At 47.0% G+C, this 15116-nt stretch overlaps 1 protein-coding gene across 1 annotated transcript in view; it reads right to left on the bottom strand.

Annotated features, from left to right (window-relative positions):
- Positions 1-1126: 1126 nt before the first annotated feature.
- Positions 1127-15116, bottom strand: part of CACNA1B (calcium voltage-gated channel subunit alpha1 B) — a 180012-nt gene continuing 166022 nt past the window's right edge. The window contains exons 43-51 of the mRNA XM_087707623.1: positions 14718-14826; positions 14494-14598; positions 14274-14380; positions 12667-12785; positions 10672-10801; positions 9280-9390; positions 6265-6466; positions 4882-5084; positions 1127-2904 (exon numbers count right to left, since the gene is read on the bottom strand). Coding sequence (XP_087563749.1) covers positions 2365-2904; positions 4882-5084; positions 6265-6466; positions 9280-9390; positions 10672-10801; positions 12667-12785; positions 14274-14380; positions 14494-14598; positions 14718-14826 — 1626 coding nt within the window. The 3' untranslated portion in view covers positions 1127-2364. The remainder of the gene's footprint in view (positions 2905-4881; positions 5085-6264; positions 6467-9279; positions 9391-10671; positions 10802-12666; positions 12786-14273; positions 14381-14493; positions 14599-14717; positions 14827-15116) is intronic.

Raw genomic sequence — 15116 nt, 5'->3', positions numbered from 1 at the left:
TACAAGCAAAGTCCAGACTCAGTTAAGGACCGCCAAGAGTCCCTCAACCCTCGCAGCGATTCGGTTAACAACTGTAGGCTGGAAGAGGTCATGAAAGTGGGGCAAGACTCGCTTAACAACTGCCTGGCTCAGCACGGGAAATTTCGAGCTCCATTGTTTGTCTTATTTAGAGGACTAGTCCCCTCACTAAAGGGGAAACTATCAGGAAAAAGATGTGTGCTAATTCTGACAGTGCTGAAGATGCCCTCATTATTATTATTATTTTATTCTTATGACCTCCAACATTTCAGCTCCTCATTCGGAAGTTTCTCGGGCCTAAAGTAAAATTTAACAGTGCTCCTTATTTACGTGTTCAAAAGGTGGCAGATTAATAAAAGAGAAAGATGTTACGCACACACACATCCATACACAAACACGCAATCTAGGGAAGAGATCCCTTGGAGATCAGAGACTTGAAATCCAAATCCGAAGCATTCCTTCCTTCCCCACTTCGCTTTTATTGGGGGTTATTTTTTCCTGCAAAAAGCACCCTTCCTAACACAGAAAGCTTCTTCCTACACCTTCCGGGACCCATCAAATGTCCCTAAAACAAAACTGGAACTGATTTGATTTGATTTTCTAAAATCGCCCTCCCAGCCTTTGCGAAGTGAAAAGATCCAATTGAGCTCTGGGTGACTTTGCAAAGGTAAAAGGTAAAGGTTCCCTTCGCACATATGTGCTAGTCGTTCCTGACTCTAGGGGGCGGTGCTCATCTCCGTTTCAAAGCCGAAGACCAGCGCTGTCCGAAGACGTCTCCGTGATCATGTGGCCGGCACGACTCAATGCCGAAGGCGCACAGAACGCTGTTCCCTTCCCACCAAAGGTGGTCCCTATTTTTCTACTTGCATTTTTTAACGTGCTTTCGAACTGCTAGGTTGGCAGAAGCTGGGACAACTCACGGGAGCTCACTCCATTAAGTGGCGCTAGGGATTCGAACCACCGAACCGCTGAGCTTTCTGATCGACATCTTAGCCGCTGAGCTGCCGCGTCCCTCCAGGTGATGTTGAGTGCCCACTAAAAAGCCAGGCCAGGAAGATCAGAAAAGCTTCTCTTCTTGAGCTCTTACTCTATTCTTTTTTGGGGGTAGGGGGGTGGGGTGGGGAATATAAGCACAACTGCATCCTTGCCACAAGAAGTTCCCAAAGATTAGGCACTTAGAAGTAAAGAACGGAGGCTTCAGGAAAGGGAAAAAGAACATCTTGGAATGGAATAGACTAATTCTCCACTGGAGGGGACTCTCGGCATTTTGGCTGTGATTTTGCCTTGCTAACTTTCGCTATACAATTTACCTCCCGTGCCGCCCCCCAGAAAGTGGACACAATGAAAAGGAAACGTTTATCCAACAGCTCAATATAAAACACGACGGTGCTGCCCACCCCCGCCCTCCTCCTCCTCCTCCTCCTCCTCCTCCTCCATCCCCCTCCTCAGCTCAGATTTGTAAATGAGGTTAACATTAAGATAGGGGGGGGGGGCGCCCACCAACACGCTTGTCCGAGAAGTTCAACGGCGAGAACGAGATCTGAGATGTTGTCCTTGCCAAAACTTTCTCCTCCCTTCGAAGCGCTTTTTCAAAAAAATAAAAAAATAAATAAATAAAAAGGGCTGGTGGGAAAGGACTCGAAATAAAATAAAACGTGGAGACCGGAAGGGGGGAACTAAGAAGGTAGGCGTAGCCGTATGGTGCTGGGATCCATTGGAAGTTTCCATGCTTGGCTTGGTTGATCAAGGGGGTTGCCGTTGGCCAACGGTTGAGATCCAGCTGGAGAAACTCCCTTCTTAAAATGTGGACACAAGAAAACATAGGTTGGTTCTTTGTACATCAGGATGCGTGGGGGGGTTTCTTTTGTCTTCCCCACCTGCTCACCCCCCCAACTGTGCAGATTCCAGTCTTTTAAGTCTAGGGTTTTCTCCCTGGGCTTTTTGTGGTAGCCTCGTAACTTGGAGGAGGGGGGGGGGCAGAAGGTGGTATCTCCCATGACACAGCAATCGGGAGCAGAACAGAAGGACATCTGCTCTACTCAGACCCTCCGAGCCAGGCGCCCTTCCTGACGCATCGATCGCTATCTAGTGCAAAAGAGGAAGCCGGGGACAGATGGAGGCCAGACGTCGCTTCCAACGGTGTGGTCCACGGGCCTAGGACTATTTTGGCAGGGCTGTTCCCATGGAGAGGCATCTGCTTGTATCTCCTTTCTCCCACTCCCCTCCCCCGCTCCGCCAGCCTTGATGTCACAGGGCTGGATGCAAAGAGAGACACACCTCGACACGGCGGTTGTCTGGATGATAAAACTCATCGACCTCCAGTGTGCAACTTGGGTTCTTGTCCTGCTAGCACCAATCGTCTTCGTCTCGCTCGTGGTAATAGCTACGCGCCCGGGTGCTGGTGCCAGAGCCGGCACTTAGTCCCAAGACGTAATGGTACCCGTTGGGGACGCGGCGGATTTGATGGGACTGGGATGTTAGAGAGGAGACGTAAGAGGTCCGGGAGGATCTCCCTGAATTGGTGGCCACAGCCTCCTCGAAGGTGAGCGTGTCCTCAGGCATCGTATGGTATGGACTGTCACTCTCTTCTCGGTGTCCCAGGTAAGGGTCCGAACCGATGCGTGCCATCAGGGTTGGTGAGGGTCCCTGGGAGTCGCCATGCAGCAAAGCATTGTGCTCAGAGAGACCCCGGCTCAAGCGTCCCGGGGAGAAGGTTGGCAGGCCGGTCTGGAACCCGGAGAAATGCACAGGCGAGGAGTTGGCAGTCTTGTAGGTAATGCTGGGGCGCGGAGTCAGCGGAGTTTGCGGCAACTGCCTCCGACCACGGCATGGGGTGCTAGCACCAGAGGTCAACAGCAGGGGGCTCCCATTAACTGAACCACTGCCCTACATGAAGATTGGAAGAAAGTAAATGAACAAAACAAAAACCAGGAAGAGAAGGAGGATATGGAGCGGGAGGAGAAGGAAGAGAAGGAACAGAAAGATATGGAGGAGGAGGAGGAGGAGGACTTGGAGAAGGAGGACATGGAGGAACAGAATGAAAAGGAAGAGAAAGAGAAGGAGAAGAAAGATATAGAGAAGGAGGAGAAGGAAGATATAGAGAGGGAGGAGAAGAGAAGGAGCAGAAAGATATGGAGATGGAGGAGGAGGACGGAGAAGGAGGAGATGGAGGAAGGGAATGAAAAGGAAGAGAAGGAAAAAGAGAAGAAGGAGAAACAGAAGAAAGATATGGAGAAGGAAGAGAAGGAGGAGAAGGAAAAGGAAAAGGAGAAGAAAGAGAAGGAGAAAGAGAAGAAGAAGAAAGATATAGAGAAGGAGAGGGAAGACATGGAGAGGGAGGAGAAGGAAGAGAAGGAACAGAAAGATATGGAGGAGCAGGAGGAGAAGGAGAAAAAAGAAAAAGGAGAAGGAAGAGAAGGAGAAAGAGAATGAGAAGAAAGATATAGAGAAGGAGAAGGAAGACATGGAGGGGAGGAGAAGGAAGAGAAGGAGCAGAAAGATATGGAGGAGCAGGACAAGGAGCAGGAGGAGAAGGAGAATGAAAAGAAAAAGGAGAAGGAAGAGAAGGAGAAAGAGAAGATAGATATGGAGAAGGAGGAGAAGGAGGAGATGGAGAAAGAGAAGGAAAAGGAGAAGGAAGAGAAGGAAGAAAAGGAGAAAGAGAAGGAGAAGAAAGATATGGAGAAGGAAGAGAAGGAGGAGATGGAGAAGGAAAAGGAGAAGAAAGAGGAGGAGGAGAAGGAGAAAGAGAAGGAGAAGGAGAAGAAAGATGTAGAGAAGGAGAAGGAAGACATGGAGAAGGAGGAGAAGGAGAAGAACAGTGAGTAATCATAAGAATACCAGACGAACAGAGTCGCATGTTGGGAGTAGAGTGGCAAAACGCAATGGACAGAAGAATGAATGACATGAACAGAGGAATGTATCGTAGGATAAAAAACAGGAAACAAAACAGAAGAGGGAAAAGAGAGAGTTTAGACATGCACAGTCAGGGGCAGGGAGGCTGCTCCAGAACCATTTGAACAGAAGGAGGAACACACGGAAGCCAACCGGGAGGAGAAAGGATTCCAAAGGAAGACAACCAATACGACAATACAGGGGAAGCAAACAATCTAGGAGAGCTGAGTGATCCCCCTTTGAAAAGTCAGGAGATCCACCGCATGCTTCCAGTTCAACGTCAAGTCCTTTCCAGACTTGCAAGATCCTATTTCACGGAGCTAAAATTAGCACATCTGGTCACGACTCGTCTCTGCTCTAGTTGGAAAGGCAACCGTGGTGCCTTCACTCTCTGGGGATGAGGGCGCTGGAGTCCAACCACACCCAAAGGCCACCCATGTTGATCAGAGGTCCTAGGGCAGGGGGCAGCAACCTGCAGCTCTGGAGCCGCATGTGGCTCTTTCATCCCTCTGCTATGGCTCCCTGTTGCCGGTTGGTGCCATAATTTTGAGAGGAGCTTCCGGTTTGGGGTAGGAAAGCATGGCGTGCCAGGAGGAGACTCTATGGTGGGGGGAGTGGACTTCCAGTTTGGCAGAGGAAGAAGGACACCGTGCTAGGAGGAGACTCTATGGTGGGAGAAGTGGACTTCCAGTTTGGCAGAGGAAAAAGGACACCGTGCTAGGAGGAGACTCTATGGTGAGGAAAGCGGACTTCCAGTTTGGCAGAGGAAAAAGGGCACCGTGCTAGGAGGAGACTCTATGGTGGGGGAAGCGGACTTCTGGTTGGCTCCAGAATTGGGGGGGAGGCTTCAGATTAGACCTTTGTGACTCTTTGAGTGTTTTTTGATCCCTGCCCTCTTTCTCATCCCTTCTCCCTCTCCCTCTCCCTCTCCCTCTCTGTCTCATTCCGCCCTCCATCTCCCGTTCTCACCTGTTTCTGCGTCTCGTGGTCCTGCCCTCCACCGGGAGACGGAGGCCTACTGCATTCAGAAGACTTGGGCTGAGAACGATCCCGACTCCCGTAGCGGTCGCAGGAGTAAAAGCGCTGCTTTTCAGAGGAAGAGGAAGAATGGACTTTCCGTTCCTGGGACCGGCCACGCTCCTGCCTTTTGGACTTGGAGGTGGCCTCTGCTGCTGGGGAGACAACGAGAAGACACGGATCATTTGATCATCAGATCATTTGTCAGCAAGTCAGCAAACAAGGCTCGCCTCCTAAGCATCCGTACGCACGAAGAGATGCACGAACAGAGATGCCGAATACAGAAAGGCAGACTAGAAGAGTTGAAAAGGACCTTGGAGGTCTTCCAGCCCAGGGCTGTCAAACTCAACGCCGGTGGGCCAGATCCAAGCCAGAATTGGAGCTGATGGAGAATGAGGGGGCTTGGGAGGAAAATGGGGAGGAGCAGGCCCAGCCAGAGCCTTTCAGGATTGGGACAGCTTGTAGGCAGGGAGGAAGGGAAGAGAGGCTTAACAGTGAACACGAGAGACAGAGCTCATGTGATGAGCAAGGACCACCCCCTCCTGATCCAAGAGCATGGAGAGTGGAGAAAAGGCGAGAACAGCACAGACTAACATGGCTACTCGGGAGGAGAGCATCCCGCCCCTCTTCACATGGCACACCTGGGGACTGAGACTTAAGGAGACGCTGTGGGGAAGGGCATTTGTTGGGAACAAACACTGAATTCCTGGAGTATTGAGTGCCGATGTTTGAACTTTCCTGGATTCCTTGCGTTCTTTCTGGATTTCTTGCTTTGCAGCTGTGGTGTCACAGCGTTGGGCTGGACTATTTGCAGCCAGAGACTACTTGAAGTGTGTGTGTGTGTGTGTGTGTGTGTGTGAGAGAGAGAGACAGAGAGAGAGAGACAGAGAGAGAGAGACAGAGAGAGAGAGAGAGAGAGAGAGAGAGAGAGAGAGAGAGAGAGAGAGAGAGAGAGAGAATGAATGAATGAATGAAAGAAATGCTACCTGTTTTGACCGGTTCGCTCAAACCAGTAGTAAAAATACAACTGGTTCGCCCGAACCGGTAGTAAAAATAATGAAACCAGTTCGGGCGAACCGGTTTTTCCAATGATCGGCTGTGACACACAATTTATATTAGCTGGGAAGCAGGATTTCCTGCTTTCTAGCTAATCTAAATCGCATGGCACAGAGGATTTCCCCCCCCTTGCTGTTCGCTTACCGTACCTTTTTGACCTTTGCGCATGCGCAGGAGGCGCGCGCTCACATTGCTACCGAAATGGTAACAAAGGGAAGTGGATTTCACCCCTCCTGTGTTACCTCTGTGCCAGGCTCTGGGTCATCCCAGCGCCCTTACCATGAGCTTCGCCGTCAATCAAATGATTGGGTGGCTTGTCAACCGACTTCTGCTTCTTCTCTCTCCGCCGGTGGCAACGATGGTGATGATGGTGATGGGTATGTTCAGCTGGCCGGGGATGTTCGTAGAGATGTGTGGCACGGGGACGCTGTGGGTTGAGCGTGGAGACGGAGCGCTTCATGGGGCTGGTGTCTGGAATGGGCTGTGGCAAGAAGGAAGGGCAGAGGGGAGAAGAGGAAGAGAATGCAGAGAGAAGTTGATTGGATGTGCACCATCAGAAGGTAGCATCTCTTCCTTCACGCATCTGCACCGTGGGTATTTATTTTCGCAGAAGAACAGAGTTGGAAGGGACCTTGGAGGTCTTCTAGTCCAACCCCCTCTCAAGCAGGAGACCCCTATCCCATTCCAGATAAACGGATGTCCAGTTTCTTCTTAAAACCCTCCAGGGATGGAACACTCACAACTTCTGGAGGCAAGACATTCAACAAGCAACTGGGCTTCGTTTTTCCTTGAAGAGCTTTTGTTTCTCATCCAAGAAGCTTCTTCAGTTGAACTGAAGGCGAACCGAAGAAGCTTCTTGAATGAAAGAGCGGAACGTCCAGTTGCCTCTTGAAACAGCACCTGTGGGACAACCAGGACCTGGAGGACCATAGATATTTAGCTCTAAGTTGGTTTCTATGAAACCTCTCCATTAAAACTCTTTAGCATCCGTGGTGCTCTCTCCGCTTGGTGGTGCACTGATGATGTTGCCTAGTTGGGTTATGAAACGTCTGCAAGAAAACCACCAATCTCAGAGAGCACAAAGAACCCCACAGTCCTCCCCCTCTCCCTCCCTCTCCCCCTCATCTTCTCCTCTTCCTCCTCCTCTCTGAAAACCCCACTCCTTTCTAACACTGATGATGCTACTTAGTTGGGTCATGAAACGCCTGCAAGAAAACCACCAAGCTCAGAGTCCCAAGGGCCCCATAATTGTCATTGCTTTCCTCCTCCTCCTCCTCCTCCTCCTCCTCCTCCTCCTCCTCCTCCCTAGCCACAAACCCCATTCTCTTCTAGCACTGATGATGTTACCTAGTTGGGTCATGAAACATCTGCAAGAAAGCCACCAAGCTCAGAGAGCACCAAAGACCCCACAGTCCTCCTCTTCCTCCTTTTCCTCCTCCTCCCCCCTTCTAACACTGATGATGTTGCCTAGTTGGGTCATGAAACATCTGCAAGAAAATCACCAAGCTCAGAGAGCACCAGGGATTTCAACGTTCAACCCTGAGCTGTACAAAGACCTCCAGATTGAGTATTTTCTTCCATCTTAAAAAAAACAACAACGATGCACTTAAACCCTTCCTTGACTAGATTTTACGGGACAGGGGAGTTCGAACGAGCTACATACTGATAGATATCGCCCCGGTGACCGTGTTTTGCTCCTCTGCAAGAAAAAAATGGCATGGGTCCCAAACCAGCAACAGTCAGACATCCCAGGAGGCAGGTGACAGACGAGATGACCAAGGAGAGGCAGGGAAGGAGGGGCAGCGAATGAGACAGACGAAGGCCGAGGAAGGGGTGGGCGAATGGAGACAAGAGACAGAAATGAGGTTAGTCAGCAGTTATTCATGAGGCAAAGGTGGTTGGATGAGTATGATTGTCAAAGGGAGCGGCACGCTGCAAGAAAATAAGATTCTCAATGAGCTCAGGTAGCGAGGTAATTTCCCACAACCTAGCTGCCATCCAGATTCATTTGTCGCCATTGGTGATTACCACTGCTAGCCCTGATGATGTTACCGACTGTATTTTCCAGAATATAAGATGCTCCGAAGTATAAGACACACCTAGCTTTTGGGGAGGAAAACAAGAGGGAAGAATCTGCCTCTGCCTCCCAGCAATTTGCCTCCTTGCAGCAAACAGCAAACAGTACAGACAATATATACACTGTTTGCGGTGTTACATTTCAGACTACACTTGCACAGAGGCTGTTAAAATTGATGTGCTTTCTGGAAGTATACGTTATTTCAGTTTAGCCTGATTAGAAGAGGAAAAAAATCTGCCTCTCCCTCCCAGCAATTTGCCTCCTTGCAGCAAACAGCCTGTTTCACTTTCAATTTCAGTTTCAGCATGGGCCTCCCAATGATCAGCTGTTTCAGGCTGCAGGGATTGCCATAGCCTATTGCCGCCCCATTTTCCCGTTTGCTGCAAGGAGGTAAATTGCTGGGAGGCAGAGGCCAAAGGGTGGGGGCCAGTGTGTGGGTGGGGCTACATTCAGTGTATAAGACTCACCCAAAATTTCACCCTCTTTTGGGCGGGGAGGTGCGTCTTATACGAAAAATACAGTAGTTGGGTGATGAAACGGCAGGCACTTCTCATCATCCTCTTCATTTAACGACCCCATAATCCCTGGCTGGGTGGAGTCTGGGCAACTGAATGGAGCTAGTAGAGTGTTTTCATGGCCAGATACCCTACCTGTCGCCAATGAGGAGTTTTGTTCAGCAGGTACATTCTCGGTGTGCCCGGAGAGAGAAATATCTGCCTGTACCGAGGATCAAACTCACAGCCTCCAGACTGTGAGGCGAGAGCACCACCTCCAGGCCACCATACCACTCTGAACAACCGGTACTTCTCATGCCCGCCATAATTTTTATGGGTGATGGTTAAGTAGATATGCCCCCCCCCAATGGGATTGTCCAATGTATTTCCCCAGGAAACGTAGATAAGGCTCTGAATCTATTGGCGATGTCTATTTCACTCTCCAAATTTGAGGCTGTCGTTGTTCTGATGATGAGAAATGACTCTTAGAGAAGCTCCTCTTTTTTGGAGAAAGACTAAGACAGTCGCCCAAAATGTCGTTGGCTTCAATGAACCAGGATGCTTGTGAAGACATCCAGAATAATGCCTTGGTGCTCTTGACTGCTTGCCTTTCATTCCCTTGCCCATACACCCTGATGAGGTTACCTAACTTGGTAATGAAACGTCTGCAAGAGAATCGTCAAGCTGAAAGAGGGACCAAGGATCCAGGATTATGGGTCTTACCTGGGTTTCAGCTGCCAGCCGAGGCATGGAAGCCGCTCGCCCTTGACTCTCCAGTCCTGGCTGATGTTCTCCGTTGGCTAAAGTTGGGCTGATCTCTTGCATTTCTACAACCTGTAAAAAATCAGTGACAGAGTAACAGGAGTGAGTAAGGAGCTGTGGCCTACAGACTTCCCCAGTAGTTTCAATGGCTGTCTACGTCCAGAATAATCCTCCTCCTCCTCCTCCTCTTCCCCCTCTTCCTTCTCCTCCTCCTCTCCTCAAACCCCACTCCCCTCGAGCACCAATGATGTTACCTAGTTTGGTACTGAATTGCTGCAAGAAAGCAATCAAGCTTGGAGAGGACCAAGGACCCTAGAATAATCCTCCTCCTCTCCTCAAGTCTCACTCCCTTCTAGCACTGATGATGTTGCCTAGTTGGGTCATGAAATGTCTGGAAGAAAACCGCCGAGCTCAAAGAGTCCCAAGGACCCCATAACCGTCATTGCTTTCCTCCTCCTCCTCCTCCTCCTCCTCCTCCTCCTCCTCCTCCTCCTCCTCCTCCTCCTCCTCCTCCTCCTCCTCCTCCTCCTCCTCCCTCGCCACAAACCCCATTTTCTTCTAGCACTGACGATGTTACCTAGTGGGTCATGAAACGTCTGCAATAGGCTATGGCAATCCCTGCAGCCTGAAACAGCTGATCATTGGGGGGGGGCATGCTGAAACTGAAATTGAAAGTGAAACAGGCTGTTTGCTGCAAGGAGGCAAATTGCTGGGAGGCAGAGGCAGATTTCCCCCCCCCTTCTAATCAGGCTAAACTGAAAACAGGCTGTTTGCTATTTGCTGCAAGGAGGTAAGTCAATAACTATAAATGCCTATAGAATGTTCAGATTATTGGACTTATTTTTTTTAAAGACTGCTTTGTTATTGTTCTAGACAACTTAACAAAATGAAGAAGTTTTTTTTTTAAAAAAATAAATCCTTGTTCTGAAGAGGCCCAGTGCTATTGTACCTTCTTTTAAATAGCAGAGAATAACATATACTTCCAGTAATGAAACATTTGCAAGAAAACCGACAAGTTCAAAGACCACCAAGGACCCCGCAGTTCAACCCCCCTTCCCCCAAGCTACGAATATTCTTCATTTACTGCATGATGCTTTCCCCCATATTTATTACTTTGAGTCATCCCGGAATCCCAAATGTCCCTCCTGTTTTTCCCCCCGTTGAAAAAACGAACCAGCTCATTCAATCAGCGCTCCCTTAACAGAATCCCAAAATTCGGGTTTCCGCTAAGTGCATAGGGCAAAACGGAGGAGGAAAGTGGGGAAGTAAAGCCTTAGGATTTCCTAGGAAAATCCTTATGTTTTCCTGTCCTCCTGGCACGCTGCATATATCCCCACCCTCTTGATTGCTTGCCTGCTGGACGGGGATTTCTTCCGAATGGCCTCTTTCAAAGGCTGGCGTCCTAGTTTCATAAAACATGTTCTGGGTGTGCTGGATCCCCCAGGAGACAGATTCTTTGATGCCTCCCCCTTCTGGCATCGGCCTGCGGTAGAAAAAGAGGAGAAGAGGCTCTCAAAAACCACGTGGAAGAAAGGCTGCCCGAGGGAGGGCTGAGAAAGACACCAGGAAACAGAAGCCCTTTCGGCATCCTTTGGGACTTTCGGAATCCAGAGTAGCTTTTCTATATGTTCTAGGTTTCTCTTGAGATGTTCCCTTCCGAATCAGTTGCACGCAACTAGAGATGGCCCTTGACGTCACAACGGTTCATTTAGTGAACATTCAAAGTTAGAATGGTACTGAAAAACATGACTTACAACCATCCGGGGGCTGGACTAGAAGACCTCCAAGGTCCCTTCCAGATTCTATTCTATTCATATTCTATTCTATTCTATATTCTATTCTATTCTTAATTCATATTCTGTTCTATTCTATTCTTAATTCATATTCTATTCTATTCTATATTGTATTCTATTCTTAATTCATATTCTATTCTATTCTTAATTCATATTCTATTCTATATTCTATTCTATTCTTAATTCATATTCTATTCTATATTCTATTCTATTCTTAATTCATATTCTGTTCTATTCTATTCTTAATTCATATTCTATTCTATTCTATTCTATATTGTATTCTATTCTTAATTCATATTCTATTCTATTCTATTCTATTCTATATTCTATTCTATTCTTAATTCATATTCTATTCTATATTCTATTCTATTCTTAATTCATATTCTATTCTATATTCTATTCTATTCTTAATTCATATTCTATTCTATATTCTATTCTATTCTTAATTCATATTCTGTTCTATTCTATTCTTAATTCATATTCTATTCTATTCTATTCTATTCTATTCTATATTGTATTCTATTCTTAATTCATATTCTATTCTATTCTATTCTATATTCTATTCTATTCTTAATTCATATTCTATTCTATATTCTATTCTATTCTTAATTCATATTCTGTTCTGTTCTATTCTTAATTCATATTCTATTCTATTCTTAATTCATATTCTATTCTATATTCTATTCTATTCTTAATTCATATTCTATTCTATATTCTATTCTATTCTTAATTCATATTCTGTTCTATTCTATTCTTAATTCATATTCTATTCTATTCTATATTGTATTCTATTCTTAATTCATATTCTATTCTATTCTTAATTCATATTCTATTCTATTCTAAATTCATATTCTATTCTATATTCTATTCTATTCTTAATTCATATTCTATTCTATATTCTATTCTTAATTCATATTCTGTTCTATTCTATTCTTAATTCATATTCTGTTCTATTCTATTCTTAATTCATATTCTATTCTATTCTATTCTATTCTATATTGTATTCTATTCTTAATTCATATTCTATTCTATTCTAAATTCATATTCTGTTCTATTCTATTCTATTCCATTCCATTCCACTCTATTCTATTCTATTCTATTACCTTGAGAAGGGACTCCTGAAACAGACTAACGAACAAATTGTCTCCTGCAAACTCCACTCCCCTTTCGCTCCTCTTTTATTTCCTCTGGGAGGGACCATTCATTGTCTACCTGTGCCCTTACTCCCAAGTCGACCCCTGTTCTTTAGCTCTTCCCTTCCTCTGGCAACTCTGTACATGTGCACACTGGGAACAGGCTCCAGCTATTCTTCTGCTTCACTGAGATCTGACTGCGAAGGCAGCTGATAACTGTCAGATGGCCCTGGCCCCCTCTCTGCCTCCAACACAGAGCCTTCATCAGAGCCTTCCCCAGATTCAGGACTGGCCCAGATTCCTCCCCAACCTCCTCATTGTCCGAATCTTCTGCCAGCTCCACTGGCCACTGGCAGGCCACAACATGACTAGCTCCCTTAAGCTAGGCTGAAGTGATAAAAAAGGGGAGGGGGAGTACTTACAGGGTGCCCCCATTGTTGAGTGACGCGGAGCTTTTTTGACGCAGGAAAGCATTGGGGAATCCTGTCTGGCTCTGCTCCAGGGCTGCTTTCAGTGGGTGGAAAAGGGAAACGGTACCAGTCTAGAAGAAGGAGGGAGGAGAGAGTGTGGATTTCACAGAATCCCAGGGCTGGAAGGGACCTTGGAGGTCTTCTAGTCCAACCCCCTGCTTAAGGCAGTCCTTATTCCATCCCAATCAAATGGCTGTCCGATCTTTCCTTCAAAACCTCAATGGACGTATCTCCCACAACTGAGTAATGAAACATTTGCAAGAAAACTAACCATTCAGTTAGTTAATTGTTGTCACAGTCAGGAAATTTCTCCTTGGATCTCTCTTTAACAAACTTCCACCCATTGCTTTTTTTCTTGCCTTCTGGGTCTTTGGAGAATAGCATAGTGCTTAGACTTATATACCGCTTCGCAGTGCTTTTACAGCCCTCTCTAAACGGTTTACAGAGTCAGCCTCTTGCCCCCAACAATCTGGGTCCTCATTTTACCCACCTTGCAAGGATGGAAGGCTGAGTCAACATTGACACTGGCGAGATTCAAACATGACAGAGTTAGCCTGCAATACTGCATTCTAACCACTGCACACCATGGAAGGAAGGAAGGGCGGAAGGAAGGAAGGGAGGAAGGAAGGGAGGGAGGGAGGAAAATAGCAAGAACACTTGGACTTATATACCACTTCACAGTGCTTTTACAGCCTTCTCTAAGCAGTTTACAGAGACAGCCTCTTGTCCCCAACAATCTGGGTCCTCATTTTACTCACCTCGGAAGGATGGAAGGCCAAGTCAACCTTGAACTGGTGAGATTCAAACTGCTGAACTGCAGCTAGCAGTCAGCTGAAGTAGCCTGCAGTGCTGCACTCTAACCACTGCGCCATCTCGGCTCTTAATAGGTCAACCCTGTCTTCTCTGTGTCAGTCCTCAAGTACTAAAACATTGTTACCGTGTCACCCCAGTCCTTCTCTTTGTTAACTGGTTGGTTGGTTGGTTGGTTGGTTGGTTGGTTGGTTGGATGGATGATTGAGAGAGGGATAGATGGATGGATGATAGAGATATGAATGGATGGATGGATGGATACATGATAGAGAGAGGGATAGATGGATGATGATAGAGAGAGAGATATGAATGGGCAGATGTTAGAGAGATGGATGGATGACAGAGAGAGGGATGGATACATGATAGAGAGAGGGATAGATGGATGGATGATAGAGAGAGATATGAATGGACAGATGTTAGAGAGATGGATGGATGACAGAGAGAGGGATGGATGATAGAGACAGAGATGGATGGATGGATATATGATGGAGGGATAGATGGATGATGATAGAGAGAGATATGAATGGATGGGTGTTAGAGAGATGGATGGATGACAGAGAGCGGGATGGATAGATGATAGAGATATAAATGGATGGAGGGGTGATAGAGAGAGGGATAGATGGATGAATGATAGAAAGAGGGGTGGATGGATGATAGGGAGAGATATGAATGGATGGATAGATGATAGAGAGGGATGGATGGATGATAGAGAGAAGGATCAATGGATGGATGGATGGATGGATATTTACCTGACATCCAGGGCCTGAATGAGATGGGTCACGGGTGTTTTTATTTTGTTTGTAGAAATCAAATATCATCAAGGCTGCATAAACCTTCCCCACTGTCATGGCTTCAGCTAATCAGGGAAGAAAAATAGAAATATGGCTTTCTGAGTAGCATTGTCATAAGAAGCCATTTGTGCTTCTTTCCACTTGCACAGGCACAGAAGGAACACTTTGGAGCACTTACGTTTATGAGGTGGCACTAACAGATCCAAGTTTTTGGAGGACAAATTGGGCCAAACCATCGAGACCTCCTTCCTTAGCTCAGCGTCACACTGGTGTTGCAGCACACCTGGGAGATAGAAAGCCAAGAAACAAGATCTAATTCCAAAGGGAAATTGTTAATCAACCAAAATAGAACTAGGAGGGAAGGACCTTGGAGGTCATCCAGCCAGCCAGCCATCCCCTCACCTGATGCGAGTTTGATGTCCAGGGCTGTCCTTATCAAGGCCATTAGCGTTGACGTGAAGTGGACACTCAGGTCGTCGTTTGAGATGGGCATGTTCATCCTGACCAAACGCTGAAGGAAAGAGAGTTCTTCCGGTCAAGGCTTCATCCCTTGTCACCTGCTCCCAACCTCCACCTCCTACTCCCCTCCAAAGGAAAAGAGGAGAACCGTGTCCTACGAGGCTGACTTTTCATGTGCTGAGATGGTTTTCATCATGGGCCGGAGAGGAAGATTCAGTCACAATTTTGGAGCGGTGGGGTTCCCCCCCCCTTTTAAAAAACTTCAGCACAGGGAAAGTTCAGCACAAGTGTTGGTTGTATTTCTTCATGCAAGGCAGGGAAGGAAGGAAGGAAGATGGGAGG

Source organism: Thamnophis sirtalis, unplaced genomic scaffold (genome assembly GCF_051295495.1).
Source record: "Thamnophis sirtalis isolate CommonGarterSnake01/CBP01778 unplaced genomic scaffold, rThaSir2_p1.2 scaffold_2, whole genome shotgun sequence".
NCBI classification, from domain to species: Eukaryota; Metazoa; Chordata; class Lepidosauria; order Squamata; family Natricidae; genus Thamnophis; species Thamnophis sirtalis.
Note: the sequence above shows the minus strand (reverse complement) of the source record. Positions and strands in the feature narration are given on the sequence as shown.